Raw genomic sequence first — 25,333 nt, 5'->3', positions numbered from 1 at the left:
CTTAATTAACAGCATAACACCCCCTCCCTTTCTGTCCTGTCTATCCTTTCTGTACATATTGTACTCCCCAAATTCCAGTTCTGCATTCCTTATATCTTTGTGACACCACGTCTCTGCTATCCCAACAATATCCGCCTTTGATGTCTTGACCAACACTTTAAATTCATCAAATTTATTTACTATACTTCTAGCATTGGTATACATGCAAGCATACATGCTCCTATTCCTTGTTACCCTAACACATCCCATATACCCAACTATTCCATGATGACTGCCATCCGTCCCAGTTATATTAAACGAGGCAGCAAAGGAAGTAAGCAAACCCTTAGCCATAATTATGAGAGTTTCTTTGGACTCAGGGGAAGTATCCATGGACTGGATATGTGCAAATGTGACCAAAATTCACAAAGGAGGATCAAAGGGTGACAAGTAATTATAGACCTGTTAGTTTAACTTCTGTTCCAGAAAAATTAATGGCGGCACTGGTTAAAGAAGCACTGCAAGATCATCTAGACAAGACTTCAGTTATAGCTCAAACACAACATCGTTTTGTTAAGGGAAAGTCTTCCTGACCAATTTGATTGGATACTATGATGGGTCACAAAGGAACTGGATGCAGGGAATAACTTTGATATCATATATTGGATCTTAGAAAGGCTTTTGATACTGTTCAACATGGAGGACTGCTGAAAAAACTGTAGCAGTGTGGCATTGGAGGCAAATTGCTATTATGGATAAAGGGATGGTTAACTGGGAGAAGACAGAGGTAATCAATGGACACTGCTCATCGTGGACTAATGTTATTAGTGGAGTTCCTCACGGTTCAGTGTTGGTCCATTGTTGTTTTCTGTATTTATAAATGATATTCATGATGGTATATTAAGCTTAATGTCCAAGTTTGCAGACGATACGAAGGTTGGCATTGTTTTTAATGACAGTACGCTGCCGCAACAGGATCTAGAAAAGTTGAGCAGATGGGCTGAGAGGTGGCAAATGAAGTTTAAAATTGACAAATGTACTACATATGGGAAGCAGTAACCCCAGAGTAACGTATCAACTCTGTGGTACTAAGCTGACAGTGGTAGAGAACGAAAAGGACCTGGGGCTAATTGTGCAGGCAGATATGCAGTTTTCTAAGCAGTGCAGACGGTCTGCAAAAGTAGCTCATGGTGTCTTGTCAATAATATACAGGAATTTTTCTAGCAGGGATAAGGAGTTGATTACTCCCCTGTATAAGGCAATGGTTAGGCCACACCTTGAGTACTGTATACAGGTCTGGAAGTCTCATTTTAAGAAGGATGTACAGCTGTTGGAACAAGCACAGAGAAGGGCAACAGTGGTCTCCGACAGTTTTTAAATTCTGTACAGTGGGATCAACTGACGATGTTACCAACAGTAAATTCTAAGTGGGAAGCATTCAAGGAATTAATCATGGATGCTACTAAAAGTTTCATACCTATTAAGAAATATTGTTCAATGTTTAGGCCTAAATGGTTGTCAAATGAACTAATGAGACTCGTAACAGAAGAAAAATGCATGGGATGCATATAAATTATCAAGCGACTCGGAAGCCTATGGCAGATATAAGTTAATCTGTAATCAGGTCACAAAGGAGGCTCGGCAGGCGAAGGCAGATTACGAGAAATCCTTGGCAAAAGATGCTAAGAAAAACAGCAAGGATTTCTTTACTTATATAAACTCTAAAAGGAAGGGGATGAATCTGATTGGTCCACTTGACATCGATGGTTCGACTGTTGATGATCCTGCTCAGATAGCAAACAAACTGAATGAGTATTTTGCATCTACATTCACACGTGAGGAATTATTAAGGTTTGAAAATGGCAGAAGGTTATCAAATTGTAGCAGGATACTTAATGATTTTGTAATAACCGAGAGCAAAGTGGAAGAGAAACTGTTGAAGTTAAATGTAAGAAAAGCACCTGGGGTGGATGGGATCTATCCAGTTATATTAAAGGAGGCGGCAAAGCAACTAAGCAAACCCTTAGCCATAATTATGAGAGCATCCTTGGACTCAGGTGAGGTTCCCATGGACTGGAGATGTGCAAATGTATCCCCAATTCACAAAGGGGGATCGAAGGGTGACACGAGTAATTACAGACCAGTTAGTTTAACTTCTGTTCCGGGTAAAATAATGGAGTCGCTGGTTAAAGATGCATTGCAGGATCATCTAGACAAGACTGCAGCAATAATTCAGACACAGCATGGGTTTGTTAAGGGAAAGTCTTGTCTGACAAATTTGATAGGATATTATGATGTGGTTACAAAGGAACTGGATGCAAAAAATAATTTTGATATCATATATTTGGATTTCAGGAAAGCTTTTGACACTGTTGCGCATGGAAGCCTTTTGTACAAATTGGAGCAGAATGGTATTAAGGGTAAGTTGCTACAATGGATAAAAGGATGGTTAAGTGCGAGAAGACAGAGGTTGGTAATCAATGGACTAATGCTCTTCTTGGACTAATGTTATTAGTGGAGTCCCACAGGGTTCGGTGTTAGGTCCACTGTTGTTTTGTATATTTATCAATGAAATTGATGAAGGTATATCAGGCTTAATGTCCAAGTTTGCAGATGATACAAAGGTTGGCAGGGTTGTTAATGATAGTAATGGCAGTGTGCTACTGCAACAGGATCTAGATAATTTGGGCAGATGGGCTAAGAAGTGGCAACTGAAGTTTAACCTTGACAAATGCAAAGTACTGCATATGGGTAGAAGTAACCCCAGAGAAACGTACCAACTGTGTGGTACTACACTTAAGGTGGTAGAAAATGAAAAAGACCTGGGAGTAATTGTGCAGGCAGATATGAAGTTTTCTGAGCAATGCAGACAGGCTGCCAGGGCAGGTCATGGGGTTTTGTCAATGATATATAGGAATTTTGCTAGCAGGGAAAAGGAGGTGATTATCCCTCTGTATAAGGCAATGGTCAGGGCACGTCTTGTGTACTGCGTACAGGTCTGGAGGCCTCATTTTAGGAAGGATGTAGATTTACTTGAGCGTGTACAGAGAAGGGCAACAAGATTGGTGAGGGGAATGAAGGGATCCTCTTACCATGAGAGGCTTAAGTTCTGCAAATTGCAGTGGCTGGAGACTAGGCACCTGCGCGGTGATCTGATTGAGGTGTATAAGGCCTTGAATGATTTCAGCACGCTGAATTCTGATGGGATCCTTCCACTTGTTCAGATTACGAACCTAAGGGGGCATAAATTCAAATTAAGAAAGGACAGATGTAGAATAGATGTGCAGAAATCTGCCTTTAGCCAGCGTGTGGTTAAATGCTGGAACAAACTTCCATCTGTCGTTGTGGAAGTTGATAGGTTGAATAAATTTAAGGAGGAACTGGACAGGCATTTGGAGGGAATGGTATGATTTTTTTTTTTTTTTTTTGGCTGATGCTGCATAAGTTCATACATTTGCTTTCTTGCATCACATGCCACTACTACTACTATTATTGAATGGAACGAAGGGTTGCTCTTACAAAGAAAGGCTTAAGTTTTGCAGATTTCAGTGTCTGGAGAATACACACCTGTGAGGTTATCTGATTGAGGTGTATAAAGCTTTGAATGGTTTGAGCATGCTCAATGCAGATGGGATTCTTCCTTTTGCTCAGAATAATCACCTGAGAATGCATATATTCAAATTGAGGAAAGACAGATGTAGGATAGATGTGCGGAAGTTTGCCTTTAGCCAGCGTGTATTTGGTTGGCGGAACAGACTTCCATCCTTTGTTGCGGAAGTTGACAGCCTAAATAAATTTAAGGCTGAGCTGTACAGGTATTTGGATCAAACGGAGGGGTGAAATGGGAGCATTTTTTTTTTTTTTGGGTGATGCTGCATAAGCTTGCTTTCTTGCATCATATGCCTCCACTAATGCTAATGCTAAAAAGATGCAAATAACTTAACTTTGGTCCTTGAGGGTGTCGCAGACATTCTCTCAGATATGCCAAGCTGTGCTTGCTATTTAGGAGTCTAAAACACTGGTGGAACTGATATTCAGGTAACACCCAAGTCAAGTGGACCTAATTTTGGCGAAGTCCAGTCGGTCTATACCAGCCAAATCCTCTGCTTGCATCTTCACGATGGTGGGATGTCAGTAACCTGGGTATAAACCCCATGTGCAAGCCCTTAAAAGTAGGCAACTAGCACACTGTGGGTAACCACCCAGGTGTGAACCAACGTAAGCAGGGGTCGAGGTTTGGTGCCCACACCACATGGAGGAATGCCAGCCTTCTGTGTTACCAGGCAATACTAGGTGGTAGATGACTCTCATCAACCGGTGCAATACCAGCACTTTGCTTATTGGAGGAACCCATGTTTAGTCTCCAGAGCAAAGCTCCGGTAACCCCCCCCATCTCTTCCGTCGTGCAGTATGATTTTTGTTTGAGGTTATGATGGACATCATGGTGAGATCCAATCTACCTTACATTTCAAGTGTACAATTCTAAAATGGTGTTCGCAGGCCGGCAGCTAGTTAGTACGCCGGACCGAACCTATTGGTAACAGCTTCCGCATCAGCTAGTGTATAATCTCACTGCCTGTACTCTGTCAGATAGTGACTGGAGGGAGTCAGAGTAATATGTATGCAGGGGGGCATTGTCAAGGCCACGTTATGTAAAGGATCTGGGTATATTCTTACGTGTATGCCATATCCAAAAATTTCAATACTTCATACAGCATGTCCCTTTTCTTACTACTGAATACATCATGAATTATCAAACTAATAGAGCAAACTTATCTGTGAAAAGATCTAAAACTCCCAAGCATTTCCTCATTCATTACACAAATATACATGGTTTCACTTCTAATCTCAATGATTTCCATTTCCACTTACAGTCTGCCAAACCTCACGTACTTTTTATAACAGAATCTCAGTTATCGGTTCAATCAACCACTGTTCATCTCAGTTGTCCAAATTATTTGTTGTATGATTCTTTTCACTTCAAACGTGGTACTTGTGCATAGGTGCATTCTGATATTTCCTGTCAGAAACTTAGTAATTTTGAATCTCCTCTTTTCAATCTTCTCTGGCTTAAAATCTCTCCACTTCATTGTACCAAATTCATCTGCTGTCTCTACCGTTCTCCCAACTTCACTATCACTTGGAATTCTTTGACTTCCTCTCTTTGAAACTTGACTTTCTCCACTCCAACTTTCCTAACAGCGAGGTAATTTTCCCCAGTGACTTTAATATTCATAACTCCAGCTAGTATTCATTTTCTAGTCATATAAACCCAGCTGGTCATGATGGGCTTTTGCAATTACTAATGACCTTGCACAATATTGTTCATTTACCTACCAGAATACCGGACAATACTAACTATACAGCCAACGCACTTGATCTTTTTCTCACAAACAACCCTTCTAAGTACACGGTCGAGGTAAGTAGTCCTCTAGGCACCTCAAATCACAACTTGGTGATGGTCTCTTCTCCAATAGAGCCTTTCTCTCAAGGCCATTCACAACCTTGTGTTGTTTGGCATTACAAGAATGCAAAATGGGATGAACTCCGTGATTTTTCTTCTTTTCCTTGGTCGGATTACTGTTTCAAAATTTCTGATGTCAACATTTGCTCAGATCGGGTCAGCAAAATTATTCTTATAGAAATGGAATCCTTTATTCCACACTCCACTTTAAAATCTTGTCCTTTATCTAAACCTTAGTTTTCCAATAAATGTGCTAAGGCTGTTCAAGAGAAGAACGTTGCATATCGTAACTGGCTTGTTTCCAATTCTTCAGTTTCATTTTCTGCCTACACCAAAGATCGCAACAGTTGTAAAGCAGTTATTAATCTAATCAGATCAAACTAGATTTCAAAAGGCTAAGGGTTGAAAACTTGCTTCTTGTCCAAATGATAGCCGAGCATTCTGGTCTCCTGTCAAAATTATTGGCCGCAACTTTTGCCCATCTCTGTTTAAACCAGATGGTTCTATCGCCACTTCAGCCAAAGATAAAACTGACCTGCTAGCATTCTATTTTTCTTCCAACTCATGTATTAATGATCTTGGTAAATCACCTCCCACCATGCTCCATTCAATGCCTTCTGTGGTCTTTTGCCAAAAGGATGTGAGAAGGATTTTCAACAATCTTGATGCTAAGAAAACTCCAGGTCCTGATGGTATTTCTCCACTTGTTCTCAAAACCTGTGCTCCTGAATTTACTCCGGTCCTGTGTTGCCTTTTTTCACTTTCTTATTCCAAAGGTATTTCCTTCTGCTTGGAAATTTGCACATATCCAGCCAGTTCCTAAAGAGGGTGACAAATCCCTCCCATCCAATTATTGTCCCATTGCAATCACCTCTATTTTTTCCAAAGTAATGGAAAAAAACAATTAACCGCCACTCTTAAACTATCTAGAAACTTTCCATCTGATCAAAAATTGCCAGTATTGATTCCATCAATGTTGATTCACTGGTGATATTCTGGCTTATGTTACCCATCTTTGGACAAATTCAATGGAAAAGTTTGGTGAAACTCAAGCAGTTACTCTTGAAATTTCAAAGGCTTCTGATTGTGCTTGGCATAAAGGTCTTCTAAATAAGCTTCCATCTTATGGTTTGCCAACTGTTTTTTGTAATTGGGTATCTAGTTTTCTCTCTGACCAGTTACTGCGGGTGATGATAGATGGCTCTCCGTCTTCTAACCTTCTCCACTAATGTTGGTGTTCTCCAAGGTTCAGTTCTTTCTCCCACTCTTTTCCTCTTGTATATTAGTGACCTTCTTCCATTGACTGGAAATCCTATCCATAGTTTTGCTGATGATAGCACATTGCATTCCACCTTCTAGTTTGAGAAACTTTGCCCTGTTCAAACAGCTTCAACTTCTCGAATATCCACTACAAATGCCTTAAATGCTAATCTCCAGTAATTCCCGTGGGGCAATGATAACTTTGTTTATTTCAATCCTTCCTAAACTCAGTCCTGTTTTATATCATGCAAAAAGGATTCTTCTGCTCCTATGCTTATCTTTGATGACACTACGATTTCTAGGCATGATTATATCTCTATTAAAAGTCAGGAGATTACCCTGACTTCTAATCTCTTTTGGCATAAGCACATTTCAAATATTGCTTACTCTGCATGTAAAAAACTGAGTTTTTCTCTTTTGCTCTCGGCATAACTTTTATTCTAAACAACTATTCACTCTGTACAAATCTCAAATCAGACCTACTATGGTATATTGTTTCCCACATCTGGGCCGGTATCCACAAAACCTCTCTAAGACTTTTAGATTCCATTCAAAAGAGAGCAGTTAGGTTAATTAATGACTCATCTCTAACAGAGTCTCTCCACTCTCTGTCTCATAGATGTTTTATTTCTGCTGCATGCTTTTTTTATAGATACTTCCATGGGCACTGTTCTCTGAATTGGCTTCTATAATTCCTGCTCTCTCTTCCAAAGCAGTCTGAACATGTGCTGCAACCAGTCAACATTCTCTTAGTGTCCAACTTCAAGCTCACAGAACCAACATTTCTTCTTCCTTGTTTATTCCTTAAACTTCCATTTTCTGGAAAAAACCTCCCTTCACATGTATTTCCCGAAAATTACAATTTATAGTAATACAATCAAGTTGAATGTTAACAAGTATCTTCTTTCATCTTCTCACCCTCCAACCCTTGCACAGTACTTAGTACAGCAGGGCCTCATTATAATGCGGTTCGCTTTATGCTGATTTGCTATAACGCTGTTCTTATATTATAAACTGGTATCTGACTATAACGCTGTCATAAATCACTATAATGCTCTTTTACTAGTGTACAGATTGCATTTTTGGCATATTTAACAAAAACGTTTCATCCGATGGAGTTGACAGCTTGAAAATGAATAGCAAAACAGCATTAAAACATTTCCCACGCCAACTTGAGAAATTTTCCCGTACTCAGTTAAATTTTCTTGCACGCAAATTTAATTGCAGTGACTTGTTACTTAGTTCCGAGATCAATATTTTAAAAAATGATCAAGTATATTGCTTGTAATATTGCATTATATGCATTTATCTGAAGTCTAGTCATCACGCAGTATAGTATTAGACATTGTGCATAACGGACAGTTTACTCAAACATTGTATCATGATTAATGCAACCAATGCAGTTACATAATCGAAGCGTTAATAATGGTGGATAAGAATGAAAAAGCAACAATATCTGGATGCAGTATGAAGACTACAAATGTAAGAAAAAGACTGAATTTGAAAATTAAATTAGATGTTTTGAAGCAAATCGATTCCAGTCAACGAAAAGTGAATGTGTGCCATAATTTAGCACTGGCAGGTTAACTGTAAGAACAATTATAAGAAATAAAGAATTAATTTTATCAGTGGGAAAGACAGTTGTTCCACTGCAAGCAACTAGGGCTATTAGGATTAAAATGGAGAGACTTCAACTAATTTTATTGAAGATAATAACCAATGCAAAATTCATTTTAAGTTAAATATTGAAAAAAAAAAAAAAAAAATAGAGATTAGCCTACATGATGATCTGAAGAAGGCTCACCTAAAAAAAATAGTGGAACCATTTAAAACTAATAAGGGCTGGTTGAATAGATTTAAAATCCAGGGAGAAGCCGCGTGTGCAGATCAAGGAGCCAAAACTTTCAAAAAAGAACTTGTTAAAATTATTGAAGAGGGGTATTATGTGTTATACTTCTCAAGTTTTTAACATAGATGAAGCAGGTTTTTTGGAAATAAATGCCTAAAAGAAGTTTCATATTGAAAGAAGAAAAAAACATGCCAGGTCTCAAAGCGGTGAAAGATCGGTTGACTTTATTGTTGGGTGGTAATGCTGTGGGAATTTTAAATTAAAACCCGTTTTAGTTTACCAGGAAGAGGGCCAAAGTACAACCCAAAATCGACACATTTTTCACAATTAAATTCATCGATTAAAATCAATTAAATTCATGATTTTAATTGGGATTTTAAGTTTAATTTTGATACGTAAGTAGTTACCACATAATTATACAGGGTGATTCACTATCAGTGCGACAAACTTGCAGGAGGTGTAGGGGGCACAAAGACGAATCACAATCACATAGCATTGCAGGGTCCGAAATGCCTTCGTCATGCGGTAGAGGACGTTGAACAGGAGGTCGCGTGAACAGCGATCCCGCTGGGTCAGCATTTGCGAACCGGTAACCGAGGCAGTAGGATGGACGTGTATTCAAACGTTGAACTGGCTGACATGCACCTGGCGTATGGAGCTGCGGACTGTAATTGGCGCGCCGCTCTGCACTTGTACCAGGAACGTTTCCTGCACAGGCATGCTCCTCATCGTACGATTTTCGCACGTGTGGACAGAAGGTTACGTGAGACTGGTTGTTTCACGAGAGGTACCATGAATCGAGAGCGAACGACAAGGATGCCAGACAATGAGGAGAATGTCCTACGTCTTTCAGAAGGCAATCTAAGTACGAGTACTCGAGCGATAGGCCAACGATTTGGTATTTCCCAATCCACTGTATGGAGGATACTGTCAACAAACCAAATGAGTTCATACCATCTGCAACGCGTCCAATCATTGGAGCCTGCGGATTATCCACTCCGGAGGACTTTTGCTACTTGGTTTCTTCAACAGAAATGGTTCGTAAATGCTGACTTCCAGCGGGATCTCTGTTCACGCGACCTCCCATTCAATGTCCTCTACCGCATGACGAAGGCATTTCGGACCCTGCAATGCTATGTGATTCCGATTCGTCTTTGTGCCCCCTACACCTCCTGCAAGTTTGTCACACTGGTAGTGAATCGCCCTGTATATGTATGTAATGCAGAATATTTTATATGTAGAAATATTTGAATATTAAGTATTTTGACCAATATTTGTGCATCTTTTCACTACCGTTTATTATTATTCAGGAAATATCTTATGGCACCGACCGCAACTCACAAACACTTATGTTACCTTATGGGAATGCGGTGCTCACTTAGCACGGATTCACTTAGTGCTCTGTTTTTCCGGAATGAATTATCAGCATTAAGCGGGGATCACCTGTACTGCACAAGGGTTGGAGGGTGAGAAGATGCAAGAAGATACTTCTTAACATTCAACTTGATTGTATTACTATAGATTGTAGTTTTTGGGTTTTAATTACAAAAAAAAACAACAAAAACCTGCAATTTCTTAAAGCTAAAATGGTTCAGAATGAAGAATTCATCTGAACAATTTTAGAATAAAAGTATTCATGTTTAAGTAATTTCTTTATTTTTAATGATTGTGAATAAATTTGTTCTTCAGAAAATTTCAGGAAACTTGTAGACCTCTTCATAAGATCATTGCTAAATCAGCAGGACCCAGCATGACTAAAAAAGTGATTTTTTTTTTGTGATACTTGCGATTTTCCTCAACTACAGAATTACAATTTGCTAATTGCTATATAACATTTATGAGTTACAAAATTAAAACATTTAACAAACATCAATAATACTCTCCGTTGCACAAAACACAAAGTAATATCTTTCTTCTATTGTTATCACTTTTAAACACTTGTATTAACAACCATTACAGAGTTCTTTTCAACTCTCTCTATTCTTATTCCGTCAACAAAACTTTTGTTTCCAGATGATTGTGGTTTAACCTAAAGTTGAGTAATGATGCAACTAGAAAAAACGCATGTAATGAATGTGTAATGTGCCTTGTGCTCCCTCTCATAAAGGCAGCTATTTTATTTTTCTTTTAAGTGAAGCATGGTTAGGTTAACAGGATACAAAGTAAGATACATAATTAAGGTTTCTTTAATACAAAATAACTTAACAAATACATCAGGATCTCCTGGCTACAAAATTAATTTAAACAATTTATCTATATATACATTTATTATGGCTTATCTTTATCAACTTATCGTGTTTTAACAATGTCCGCTAACTGTTATGATATTCAGTCTAATCTTTCAACAAGATGAATGTTATTAATTTCACAATTACAAGACACATTAAAATCTTTAGCATATGCTTCTAAATTATAAACTTTTAATTATCTCACAAGACTTCCACAGTTGAACATGGTTTAGGAAAGGAACAAGGAAAACAATTAACTCTGATCCTTCTTTGTTATTAGTATTAGCATAGGTATACGATGCAAGAAAGCAAGCTTATGCAGCATCAGACAAAAAAAAAAAAAAAAAAAACCCTCCCATTTCACCCCTCCATTCGTTCCAAATGCCTGACCAGCTCAGCCTTAAATTTAGAAGAACTCTTCATTGCATACAAAACGCACATGCCGTACACAATACCCTTCACGGCTAAAAGCCAGGGCTATTAGCTTTCACAACAAAAGATGGAAGCCTGTTCCACCAATCATCTACCCACTGGCTAAAGACAAATTTCCGCACATCTATTCTACAACTATCTTTCCTCAATTTGAAACTGTGCCCCCTCAGGTTCTTAGTCTGAGCAAGAGAAAGAATCCCATTAGCATTCAGCGTGCTCAACCCATTCAAGGCCTTATACACCTCAATCAGATCACTTTGCAGGTGCCTACTCTCCAGGCGCTGCAATTTGCAGAACTTTCTTGGTAAAAGCACCCCTTTGTTCCCCTCACCAATCTTGTTGTCTTCCTTTGTACTCGTTCTAGCAACTCTACATCCTTCCTAAAATGAGGCCTCCGTACCTGTACACAGTACTCTAGGTGTGGCCTGACCATTGCCTTGTATAACGGGATAATCACCTCCCTGTCCCTGCTATCAAAATTCCTATATATCATTGACAAGACTCCATGACCTGCCCTGGCAGCCCGTCTGCACTGCTCGTCGAACTTCTTATTTGACTGCACAATTATCCCCAGGTCTTTTTCTCTTTCCACTTCCCTGAATGTAGTACCACACAGTTGGTACGTTTCTCTTCGGTTATTGCTATAATTTGCATTTGTCAATGTTAAACTTCAGTTGCCACTTCTCAGCCCATTTTCCTAACTTATCTAGATCCAGTTGGAGTAGCATACTGTCTTTAATGTCTTTATCAACCCTGCCAACCTTTGTATCTTCTGCAAACTTGGACATTAAACCTGATATACCTTCATCAATATCATTGATAAATATAAAAAACAACAATGGGCCCAACACCGAACCCTGGGGAACTCCACTAATAACATTTGTCCACAAAGAGCAGTGTCCGTTGATTACCACTCTCTGTTGTCTCCCGCTCAACCATCCCTTTATCCATTGTAGCAACTTACCCTTAATGCCATACCTCTCCAATTTGTACAGCAGTTGTTCATGTACAACAGTATCAAAAGCTTTCCCGAAATCCAGGTATATGATATCAAAATTATTTTTGGTTCAGTTCCTTTGTGACTACATCATAGTATCCAATCAAATTGGTCAGACAAAGCCTCCCTTTAACAAACCTATGCTGTGTCTTAACTATTACTGCAGTCTTGTCTAGATAATCCTGCAATGCTTCTTTAACCAGTCATTCCATTATTTCTGAAACCTATAACAGAGTGCTAATTACTTGTGGTAATTTGAAGAAACAAAAACCTATATAATTGAAAAACACACAGTTAATCCAAATTATATTCTATTAGGATTGTCATAGGTTTGTATTTCATGCAAAAATAAAATATAATAATATATCATATCAATAAATGAACACAGTCACATTCCAAAAAAATATAAATAAGAACATTTGACATTTTTGAAATTTGTTCAAAAATGTTATTTTGTTAGAAAATTTGTAATATGCTCCCTTACATATGTTTTTTTTAATATTTGCTTAAAAAAAAAAAAAAACAACAGCTAGATCATTATTAATCCAACTTCTCCCCAGATAGTTTAAATTCTATTGCACTTCCATTTATACATAGAGATAATACTAATTTTATTTTTAAAAAAATTGCCAAATTTTTATTGGTCCAATTTTACTGAAACTTGGGATAGCTTGACAAATCTTGTAGAGAGAGTCTATTTCTAAATCTATGAGAATGTCCACCAGATGTTAATTGTCATACCCTGAACATGTGCGTGTGTGTGTGTGTGTGTGTGTGTGTGTGTGTGTGTGTGTGTGTGTGTGTGTGTGTGTAAAAAAAAAAAATTTCTTTCCAGGTTAAGATGTACAAATGTGAGTGCAAGTAAAGTCGCCTGTGTAAACTGTGGTGGCCAAGTGAATGTAGTTGTGATGAGTAAAAAAAAAGTATAGACGTCGTCTTGACAATTGTGTTTATTTGGGTGGTACCTGTGTCCTCTCTGAGTGTATGACGATGCATGAAAGGAGGCATATGAATGAGTGATTGGCATCTGTTGTTACCTATCAGTCTGCCCCTAAATGAGTAATTAAAAAAAAAAGTGTATACCTGTGTATCTGTAAGAGTGGAAGATGTACGCAATGTTTGAACATATGAAGAGTGTGTAGTGTTCTGGCAGGCCCTCCCACTTGAACTGAAGTGGGAGAACACCACGCATCCTCTCTTTTGAGGCATGGCATGGGAACTGCTGACACCGGCTAAAGCTAGTCTGGCCAGTGTGGGATTTCATGGAGAGCTGCACTGTGCATCCACAGAGCAGACTTGCCCCCCCTGCATAGGGCACTCTGACCCTACGACTTTCTTCCCCCAACACTCCCATCTCCCCTTCCCAACATTTTGCCTGTGGATTCTACCACCACAAACCTTTTCCTTTTCCTCCCCCTCATGTGAGGTTGTGCTCCTCCCACAGGGGTGCCCCTCTATCCCCTTAACTTCCTATTTCCAGGTAGAGAGCCTTCCTATTGTCCACCTTAATCTTCTTCATCTGTTCCCTCCCTCTTTACTGTCATCCCATTTCATGCTTTCCTCTTCTAGAATTTTTTTCCCCTGGGGGCCACTCCCTGGTAAGGTCAGTAGCAGTCCAGGATTCACCCCTGCCAGAGAACCTTCTACTTGTACTATACCCAGCTGCCCTGAGGCAAGGACAGGCAACTTGGGGCCCATTAGGGGTCCCCTGGCTGAATGTCAGAGGAACAACAGGCCGACGCAACCCAACACTACACTATGCAAACAAATACGAAAACTTTATCTCTTGCAGTTACAGAGTTTGTAGCGTCACAATGTATAATAGGTGATTTGTAGGGGAAATCCCCAGTGCAGCTCAACAATATACACAATATCTTTTCTTTATACATTATACATCCCATATTCAAGGTCTGTATTCTTTATATCTCATAGATGCCATGTCTCTGACAACCCTACAATTTGTGATGTGGAAAGAGTAATGGTAAGCCTGAGAAGGCTTACCATTACTCACTCTCTCTCTCTCTCTCTCTCTCTCTCTCTCTCTCTCTCTGTGCGTGTGCGCGCATGCAACATAGGATTATTATATTATCAGGCAAGTGTACTTCTACATTTTAATTCCTAATTTACAATTTATACAGCGAATCTCAAAAGGCAGATTTTTACACCATAATGTATATGCATTAGGCTGGGTAACATGCTTTACACTGTTGTCTCTGAACTTTAATAAGTTGTTTATTGCAAAGATATATATTTACAATAAACAACTTATTAAAGTTCACTGAGACAGTTTGAAAGGCTGTCCTAGGCATTAATAAACAAGTAAGTAGATTAATGCTCTTTCTTTCAGTATAGATTTTCTTTTAGAAACTTCTACAGGAGAAAACAAAACAATTAAGCATTGCTATGGCCCTCTTAACCAGAGAACTTTAAAAATAAGAGAAAGATTTCTGCACACTTACTATTTTTCCACCCATGGGACCGATGTTTGTTTTTTACTAGTTATTTGACGAGCTCCTTCTTTTGTTACATCTTTGTTTGCTAGTTTTGCACTGGAGGTACTGGATTTTACACCTTTTAAGAATGCTTCCATCTATGCAAAATCAAGAAATATAATTTTAATTAACTGTTTATCACCAAATAATCTTTAATGAAGTCCATCAGTGATTTTCTACATGTATAAAAGTTAGTTTTTTTTTCCTTAATCATCTCATTTAAAAGATTAAATTACTTACATGTCATGCTGCATACTATTAACTCTTCTTTCTACATTAAAACCAAAAAAAAAATAATAAAAGCTTCTTTTATACACTTAAGGGCAACCATTCAGTGAAAAGAAAGAATTTACAACTTCACTGTTGGAAACTGTATTCTTGTCATTGGAGTGCCATTCAGTTAATACACTCAACTAATACAGTATTTATGAATAATAAATTAATTACACATTAAATTAAATCACATTAAATCTTTAAATTCAAGTTAAACCTTTGCAGGCAGTTTCTAAGCATTTGAGAAGAGTTTGGAAACTACAGGTGGTTTCCAACCTCTTCTCAAATGCTTGGCAGATCCCTTCTATGTGGGATAAGGTTAGCTGGCACATCTTTCCCTCCCCCGGTAGTACTAGACAAAAGCCATCTTTAATTCCTCTCTCCGATCAAATCTTTTCTCTTGATAGGTTCTTCCATATCCATCACTCAAAACTTATTCAGCATTTCAGTGTATATTCTTATTCTCACCAATACCACAAGGAAATTACTGACACCATCCTTTTTTCTAATATGTAGGTTTGGGTTTTATTATGTTGTATTTCATTCTTGGTGTAAATAGGACTAATTTGTTATTATTTATGTATCATTGGGATCTGACAAAGCCACTTGGCCTTGGCCATATCAGGTATGTTGTCACTACTCAATTATGTATTTGCCTGGTGCAGCAAATATATCAATTTGTTTATTTATTTACTTATAATCTATCACACAGTTTCATGCTAGTTTTGCAAGTCTGAAAATAAGGATGAACAGTTACACAGAATTTATTTTTTAATTACATAAATGTAGTGTGACACACCCAGCACAAACATCTTATTGATACAAATGTTTTACCATTCACATGAAAATTGTGCTGCAAGGTATATTCTCAGTCAGCAGCTGACAGATGCAGCCAAGTTGCCAAAACATGGTTCAAGCCATGTTTCATGGCTTGAACCACAGTCCTCACGGTTCATGGCTTGGACTGCTAAGTATGGTTAATAATTGTTTATTGTTGAAATGATTTTACAAAGAAAAGAACTTACAACTTCACTGCTAAAAAATTCTATTTTTATCACTGGATAACCATCCAGTTACAAGAATATCAACAAAACATCACTCAGTCAACAATCAAAGTGCATTTTTTGTGGTAGCATGTGAATCCAAAAGTAAACACTTGTTAATGCATATGCTACATATCACTATTGCCAGCATCCCTAAACTCCTCTGAACTAGTGATCATGCCAAAGTACAGGCAGACATTCAATTCTAAAATACTAGGTTATTACATGAGAGTGCTGACTCTCTTTAAAAATTACAACTGTGAATTACAGGCTTCGAAAAGGCGATAAGTGTTTGTCATTTTATTATCCTAATTGTTATTTTATATTGAACTTTATAAGTAGCCATACAGTTCTAGATATGCTCATTATTTTTATTTTAGATAAGAGTTTTTGTAGATTACTACTTAATATATGTAAAACCGTTGTTTCATTCGAATCTTGCAGCCATTGTTTTTGTATGGAGTTGCAGGGAATTCAAATTTTTAATTGTGGTAACTAGGTAGCTCTAACGTAAAATTATATAGCATAATTTGAATCCCTGCATTTAGTATTCTATTAGATAGTGTAGTATTGACAATTAATTGATTAAATTTATTGATCTTATTAATTTAAAATTTCATGCCCCAGACTAGAGCAGAAAAACAACGGGCACAAAGTGGCAGGAGTGCTGTGAATCGGGGGAGAACTGAGGGGGGACGATTCTCCAACGCATCACAGACTAAAAAAATGTGCAACTTGTGAAATGTTTGCCGAACTCTCTGGAACGGAACATGATCTAGCCAAGGAGGATGTCTTTGTGTGTGTGTGCGCCAGGTGCAGAGAGTGTCCAGAAATTAGGTGTCAGCTCGGCATTCTGATGGGAATCTATGAGAGCTTCAGGTGTAGGTTAGATGCCCCTCAAAGAAATTAATATGAGGGGCCCATCACGCTCTCAGCTGCCCAACTCAATGCCAGAGCTCACTCCTGGGCATCAGGCAACACAGCAGCAACCTCCAAGGCAGAATGCGCTAGTCCAACAGGAGTTAGTTATCGTCGGTGACTCTATTATAAAAGACGGGGAGACGGGGAATATATTGTGTAAAAAGGATAGATGGAATAGGACCAGGGTATGTTTACCAGGGGCAAAAGTTGATGACGTTGTAAAACATATATCATCTTTTAAGGGCACAAAGGGTGATATTGTTGTACACATTGGCACCAATGACAGAGTAGGAGATATGCAGATTTACTTAATAAGTACAAGTCAATTTTGCAAAAAAGTCGTGAATTAGGGTTAAATTTGAAAGTGTCTCCAATTCTGTTCAGACACAATAGAAGGGAGTACATGATGAGAGCCTTGTCAATCAATTCGGCCCTGGAGGAAATGTGCAAGGCTCAAGGGATAAAATTTTTTTCAGCCTGGTCTGTGCTTGTTAACAGGAGAGACTGCTTCTACAGGGATGGGATGGGATACACTTAAATAGAAAGGATGCAAGAATATCTGCTAATGCTATCGAGGCAGTGTTAGATGGGTCGGAAAACTGCTAGCTTGGGGGGATTCACAGACTAAAAGGTTAAAAGTAGCTGCAGGCAGAAGTGAAGGTGATTCTTGCCGTACTTCTATTAGAATAAACAGCGGTGGGGAGCGAGGGGTGTTGGGGTTTCAGGGACTGGTGGCAGTCATCGTGAAACAGGTGGGTATATGGGATGTGTTAGGGTAACTAATAATAAGAATAGGTACGTGTATACGTGCATGTATACCAATGCTAGAAGTATAGTAAATAAATTTGAAGAATTTGAAGTGTTGGTCAAGACACCAAAGGCAGATATTGTTGGGATAGCAGAGATGTGGTGTCACACAGATAATAGGGAATGCAGAACTTTTTTTTTTTTTTTTTTTTTTTATGAAAATCCCAAACACGAAAGGTATCAAAACCTATAGTACTTAGTACCGTGCATGGGTTGAAGGAGAAGTATGGGGGAGAGGGATGCAAGAAACTTTGCTCTAGAGACTAAACATGGGTTTCACCACTTCAAGCCTCCAATAAGCAAAGTGGTGGTATTTCACCGGTTGATGAAAGTCATCTACCACCTTTAAACTGGAATTTGGGGAGTACAATGTGTACAGAAAGGATAGACAGAATAGGAAGAGAGGAGGTGTTATGCTGTTAATTAAGAAAAACAAAATCAAAAGAAATGCATCCAGTTGATATAGATGAACAGTGCACTGTTGAGTCAGTTTGGTGTGACATAAGCACTGCGAAAGCAAAAATATAGGAGTGTGTTATAGGCCTAATGACTCGAATGAGTACAATGAAAAACTGTACAGAGAAATAGAGTGGTCCAGTAAATCAGAATGTCTTATAATGGGGGATTTTAACTTCCCAGATATAGACTGGAACTTATGGGTTGGTCACTCGCACACTAGTAAGACTTTTGTGGATTCATTGGATGATTGTTTTCTGCAGCAGCATGTTCGAGAGGCAACCAGTGAGGGTAATACTCTTGATCTGGTTATCAGCAGTGATCATTCGTGTATTAAGAATTTGCAGATAAAGGAACCATTAGTTGGCAGTGATCACAGTGTACCAATGTGGGATTTACTTAAAGATGTAATTACCATCAGGGTAAAGGAAGGGGTTTTTGCTTCCATAAAGGTGACTATAGTGGTCTCAGACAGTTTTTAGATTCTGTACAGTTCAACTGATGATGTTACCAACAGCAAATTCTAAGTGGGAAGCATTCAAGGAATTAATAGTGGAAGCTACTAAACGTTTCATACCTATTAAGAAATATTGTTCAAGGTTTAGGCCTAAATGGTTGTCAAATGAACTAATGAGACTCGTGGCACAGAAGAAAAATGCATGGGATGCATATAAATTATCAGGTGACTCAGAAGCCTATAAGATATATAAGCTTACTGTAATGAAGTCACAAGGAGGATAGGCAGGCGAAGGCAGATTACGAGAAATCTTTGGCAAAGGATTTCTTTACTTATATAAACTCTAAAAGAAAGAGGATGAATCTGATTGGTCCACTTGGTATCGATGGTTCGACTGTTGATGATCCTGCTCAGATAGCAAACAAACTGAATAAGTATTTTGCATCTACATTCACACAAGAGGAGTTATTAAGGTTTGAAAATGCCACAAAGTTATCAAATTGTAACAGGGTGCTTAATGATTTTGTAATAACTGAGAACAAAGTGGAGGAGAAATTGTTGAAGTTAAACATAAGAAAGGCAGATGGAGTGGATGGGATCTATCCAGTTATATTAAAGGAGGTGGCAAAGGAAGTAAGCAAACCCTTAGCCATAATTATGAGAGCATCCTTGGACTCAGGGGAGGTCCCCATGGACTGGAGATGTGCAAATGTGTCCCGAATTCACAAAGGGGGATCGAAGAGTGACACGAGTAATTACAGACCAGTTAGAGTAACTTCTGTTCCCGGTAAAATAATGGAGTCACTGGTTAAAGATGCATTGCAGGATCATCTAGACAAGACTGCAGCAATAATTCAGACACAGCATGGGTTTGTTAAGGGAAAGTCTTGTCTGACAAATTTGATTGGTTATTATGATATGGTTACAAAGGAACTGGATGCAAAAAATAATTTTGATATCATATACTTGGATTTCAGGAAATCTTTTGACACTGTTGCGCATGGAAGACTACTGTACAAATTGGAGCAGAATGGTATTAAGGGTAAGTTGCTACAATGGATAAAAGGATGGTTGAGTGGAAGAAGACAGAGGGTGGTAATCAATGGGTGCTACTCTTCGTGGACTAATGTTATTAGTGGAGTCCCACAGGGTTCGGTGTTGTGTCCACTGTTGTTTTGTATATTTATCAATGATATTGATGAAGGTATATCAGGCTTAGTATCGAAGTTGGCAGATGATACAAAGGTTGACAGGGTTGTTAGTGACAATAATAGCAGGGTGTAACTGCAACAGGATCTAGAAAATTTGGGCAGATGGGCTGAGAAGTGGCAACTGAAGTTTAACATTGAAAAATGCAAAGTACTGCATATGGGTAGAAGTAACACCAGAGAAACGTACCAACTATGTGGTACTACACTTAAGGAGGTAGAAAATGAAAATGACCTGGGTGTAATTGTTCAGTCAAATATGAAGTTTTCTGAGCAATGCAGGCAGGCTGCCAGGGCAGATCATGGGGTGTTGTCAATGATATACAGGAATTTTGTTAGCAGGGAAAAGGAGGTGATTGTCCCTCTGTATAAGGCAATGGTCAGGCCACGCCTTGAGTACTGCGTGCAGGTCTGGAGGCCTCATTTTAGGAAGGATGTAGATTTGCTTGAGCGTGTACAGAGAAGGGCAACAAGATTGGTGAGGGGAATGAAGGGATCTTCTTACCAAGAGAGGCTTAAGTTCTGCAAATTGCAATGGCTGGAGACTAGGCACCTGTGAGGTGATCTGATTGAGTTGTATAAGGCCTTGAATGGGTTGAACACGCTGAATTCTGATGGGATTCTTCCACTTGTTCAGATTATAAACCTAAGGGGGCATAAATTGAAATTGAGGAAGGACATAGGTAGAATAGATGTGCGGAAATTTGCCTTTAGCCAGTTGGTGGTTAATTGCTGGAACAAACTACCATCTGTCGTTGTGGAAGTTGATAGGTTAAATAAATTTAGGGAGGAACTGGACAAATATTTAGAGGGGATTGTTTTGTAAGCTTTTTTTTTTTTTTTTTTGGCTGATGCTGGATAAGCTCATATGCTTGCTTTCTTGCATCACATGCCACTACTACTACTACTACATAATGATCCATATTGTTGCTAGAAATTCTAAGGGACCTGTTGTTAAAAAATTAAATTCTACTTAAATCAAGGCACACACACACAAAAAAAAAGTTAATTCACAATGAAATGAACCACCTGACGTCAGAATCATAATTTTCATTACATGTAGTAACTTGGAAGTGAAACAGAACTATTTCTATAAATTATAAAATTATGGTACTTAAAAACATATTTTAGACCACTATGATCATTTAAAGTAGTGGTGGCCAACTTCTGTGTGACATATAAGAATTTTTTTCAGAGCTGTATAGAATACAAAATATAGATGAATTTTTAAATAAATAAATAATTTTATTGCACATTTTTATAATACTGCTATAACTTGCAAGAAGTGATGTGTTTAGATCAGTTGGGGGCTCTGAACTGTGGGATTTTGGGAACCTTGCTACCACTAGTACAGAACAGGATTTTGTGTATTTGGGAAACATTTTTTTCAGAGCTGTAGGGAATAAGATTAACTAGAACTCAAATGGGTGGGCCATGTGATTCGACATGATGGATTGCTTCTGGATGCAATGGAGGGAAAACACACAAGGGTGTAGAACAAAAAAGACCTTCATTGGGACATTGCTGGATGAAGCAGAACTTCGAATTTTTGAGGAACTAAAACAGATGGCACAGGAGAGGTAAAGATGCCGACAGCTCATCAGAGGAACTGACTAGTCACAAGACCGAATTACTGATGACGATGAGTGAATGCAAAATGTACATGAATTTTTACATATATTTTTAATATTTCTTCATTGCTATTTACAACATGCTATCATTAGCATGTGATCTATGCATTCAGTAAAAAAAGAAAATATAACAAAATTACACTCATACAACCAGTTTTTGCTCTTTCTGGAATGCACAGCTCTGCCACCATTTATTTGCATGTGTCTTTTATTTAGCGATAAAGAATTATAAATTTATGGCTTGATTTGTTCATGCTCTGGTCCTTTTGCTTTTTGCCACTTTTTGAAACAAAAGCCATTTTGCTTTTGCTTCAAAAAGTGAAAGGAAAATTGATGCTGTAAACAGCTCACACATCTTCATGGACAGAATTGTGTAAAATGTGAAAGCAAGAAACTGAGAATGGAGGCTTGGTGATCATTAAATTTTTTTTTTTTTTTGTTTCAATACAGTTAAATGTTCATATGCAATAGAAGCTAAATCCAACTACAAATTGTGCTTTCTGGCTTGTACAGTTTCACAAGAAATGAATCTGTATTTGTGAATAAACTGATATATCAGGGGGAAGCAGTAGTAGTGAGCAAGTCTGTTCATTATGAAAGCTGATGAGCATTCATTCTAAAAATATTTTCTGATGACGTTTTCTGAGTCCAACCATGGATAATTAAAAAGAGATGAACCAAATCATATATACAGTTTAAAAAATAGCTGGTAACACATAAAATATACAAACATTTTCGGTGGAAATTTGCTGTTATTAATGAAGATTTTATTCTCTTTAAATGCAAAAGAGAAATAAACAGGTGCAAAGTGAAAGGAAGAAAACACCAGAATTTATTCTACATTCTACAATTTGTGCATTTTAATAACTAGACATCAGATAATAAGCACTAAAAACAAGCAAAATATGAAGCAAAACACTAAAAGTGATAAAGCTGTTAACTGTGAGAATAAGAATCATTTTATAACACACAGAAAATCTTTTTGTTACAGTAAATAGTAATATTATTATTAGCTATATAGTGTAAGGAAACCTGAGGCTTATACTGCACCAAACAAAAAAAAAAAAAAAAAAAATTTTTCAATTATAGAGAGAGAGAGAGAGAGAGTCAGAAGTAAAAGGGTATCACCAAGAAAGAGAAGAATGATGATATCCAGCTCAGGACCATGGGTGTGCCAAGCCCATACTCACCACATGTGAGCCCCTGGGGTTAAATTATTTCGATGTAATCTATGTAAACTATGGCATTTTAAGAGCCATAGGTTTTTAATACAATGGCTTTTAAAACATTTTAAATCATCTAAAATGCAGAGAACAATCTTTACATAACTGATAGAAGCGAATGGATAAAATTTAAAAATATGAACCTTCAAACCATCTACTTGATGTCCCTGTTCAATTCCATTAAAAAAGTCATCTATTTTCCATAACCTGGCAGTGGTGACACAAACCTAATAACACAAATGGTGGTGCAGCCTGACATGTGCTTTTTTTTTTTTTTTTTTAATATACAAAAACTTTTGGGTATTTTTGAATTGTCCATATTTTATATCAATATTTCAACTTTTCTTAAAATACAGCAATATTTATTGTAGGGATCTTTTTATTTCTGAATAAAAAATAAATTTATAAAGTTACTATTTTTTATTCTTTTAATCATTTATTATTTTTAAAAAAATAAGAAAATATTAATTCTTTGGAAAATTAAAAACTACAGTTAAAAATAAAAATATAACTTGAATCTATTATTCTGACATATTTTCCAGTTTAAAAAACTGTTAAGAACAAAAAATTTTAAATGTGCACATGCATATACACTGATGAGCCAAAACATTATAACTAGCGAGTTGTTATGAAAAAAAGAAGCAACTGCAGGTGAATTATGGGCGTGCACGGGTCAGAACACGGTATAAAAAACACCTGACCAAGTGAGTTTGACAAAGGGCAAATTGTAATGGCCAGACAACTGGGTCAGAGCATATCTGAAATGGCACGGCTGGTGGTATGCTCACAGGTCAGCCATGGTTAGTACCTACCGAAAGTGGTATGAGGAGGGAACCCACGAACCATCGGAGAGGTGTTGGACAACCACAGCTCATCGACGCTCGAGGTGAGCGAAGGCTCTCACGGATGGTACGTGGGAACAGAAGGGTGACTGTGGCACAAATAGCCGGTAATTGGAATGCTGGTGATGGGAGTAATATGTCACAACACACAGTACATCGAACCCTGATGAAAATGACACTGCGTGGCCACAGGCCACTCCGAGTGCCCACCCTAACCATGTTTCACTGGTGACAGCGTCTGCAATGGGCATGTGAGCATCGAAACTGGACCTTGAGTGATTGGAAGAAGGTCGTCTGGTCCGATGAATCACGTTTCCTGTTGCACCACGTGGATGGCCGGGTATGTGTGAGACGTTTACCTGGGGAAGTGATGGCGCCTGGATGCACCGTGGGACGAAAACAAGCTGGTGGCGACGGTGTCATGCTTTGGGCGATGTTCTGCTGGGATACCCTGGGTCAAGTCAGCCATGTGCCTGGCACTCTGACATCTACCACCTACCTAAACATCATTGCTGACCACATACACCCTTTCATGGCAATGGTCATCCCCTCTGGCGATGCAATCTTTCAGCCACACCGCCCGGATTGTTCGGGACTGGTTCGTGGAACGTGAGGAATACTTCCAGGTATTGCCCTAGCTTCCAAATTCCCCAGACATCAATCCCATCGAGCATCTGTGGTTTGTGTTGGAACAGCAACTCCGATCTACGGCATCTCAACCTTCAGGACCTTGCAGGAGTTAAAGGATCTGCTGGTTACGTGTTGGTACCAGATACCACAAGACACATTTAGAAATCTTGTAGCGACCATGCCTCGATGGACATGAGCTGTTTTGGCTGCATGTTGAGGACCAACATCACATTAGGTAGGTGGTCATAATGTTTTGGCTCATTGTGTATTTTTCTGCTTATTTTAAGTACAAATGCTTATAAAAATATTTAAATATATGTGCATATCAGATATAATTCTCTACTTCAGTTGTCATATTTTTTTAAATTATTTCAAATTTGGCACACTTCACAATGTGCAATATGTGATACCAATATATTTTGCTTCCCATAGAGTAGAATCCATCTTAAATGAATATCATGTTGCATTTCAACAACTTTACCATGTAAAAACAATAAAATCTTTAAAAAACAAGTCCTGTGGGACTGTAGATGTTCATTTAAATTGTGGGATTGGAAAAGCAACTAATCTTGAACATTAGATAAACATGGAATTCAAAACTTCACAACAATGCCAGTTTCCGCAGTACTTTTAAAGCATGTGGAAAAGTGTTACACAGATGGGTGCAGCACCTGACAGGTGCTTGTATTTAATTACTCCATGGAAACCATAAGAAAAAAAATTCAGGAACCATTGAAGTAAAAGTCTATATTTGTCTATATTTAAGAAGCTAGAAATAATTACAGATTCTTAATCAGGAAAAGTTTGGTAGGGCTATAGCCTTAACGAAAAAGTTAGTGCATTTCATGTCTTTTTGTAAGTGAATTACCAAATTGGTAAAATGGCATAATTTATTATATCTCATATTGTGAATACCTTCACAATGAGTTGCCTGATATTACACTACCTCGAATAAGTAACACTTCATCAATGGAGAAGACTATCATTACTTATTCTCGGTGGATACCACCACCCAAACTGTCGTTTCAAGGCTATTTGGCCTATCATCGGTGGGTGGGTAGGTACCCTGCAATACCAACGCAGTTATGAAGTATTAACTCCATAATATGAGACGCCAGATGGTGTATAACAGTTTAAACTT

The 25,333-nt window shown here is 38.1% G+C and overlaps 1 protein-coding gene across 3 annotated transcripts in view; it reads right to left on the bottom strand.

Annotated features, from left to right (window-relative positions):
• Positions 1-25,333, bottom strand: part of LOC150080840 (replication factor C subunit 4) — a 190,867-nt gene that overhangs the window by 153,625 nt on the left and 11,909 nt on the right. For 2 of the 3 annotated variants that reach the window (XM_090382140.1, XM_090382141.1), the window contains exon 2: positions 14,669-14,799. In XM_090382140.1, the coding sequence (XP_090238266.1) occupies positions 14,669-14,799 (131 nt within the window). Of the gene's footprint in view, positions 1-14,668; positions 14,800-14,941; positions 14,963-25,333 lie in introns of those variants that run through there. The other variant, XM_090382142.1, reaches the window with a different exon arrangement.

This window comes from Mastigoproctus giganteus, chromosome 9, assembly GCF_048544385.1.
Source record: "Mastigoproctus giganteus isolate SK-2022 chromosome 9, ASM4854438v1, whole genome shotgun sequence".
Taxonomy (NCBI): Eukaryota; Metazoa; Arthropoda; class Arachnida; order Uropygi; family Thelyphonidae; genus Mastigoproctus; species Mastigoproctus giganteus.
Note: the sequence above shows the minus strand (reverse complement) of the source record. Positions and strands in the feature narration are given on the sequence as shown.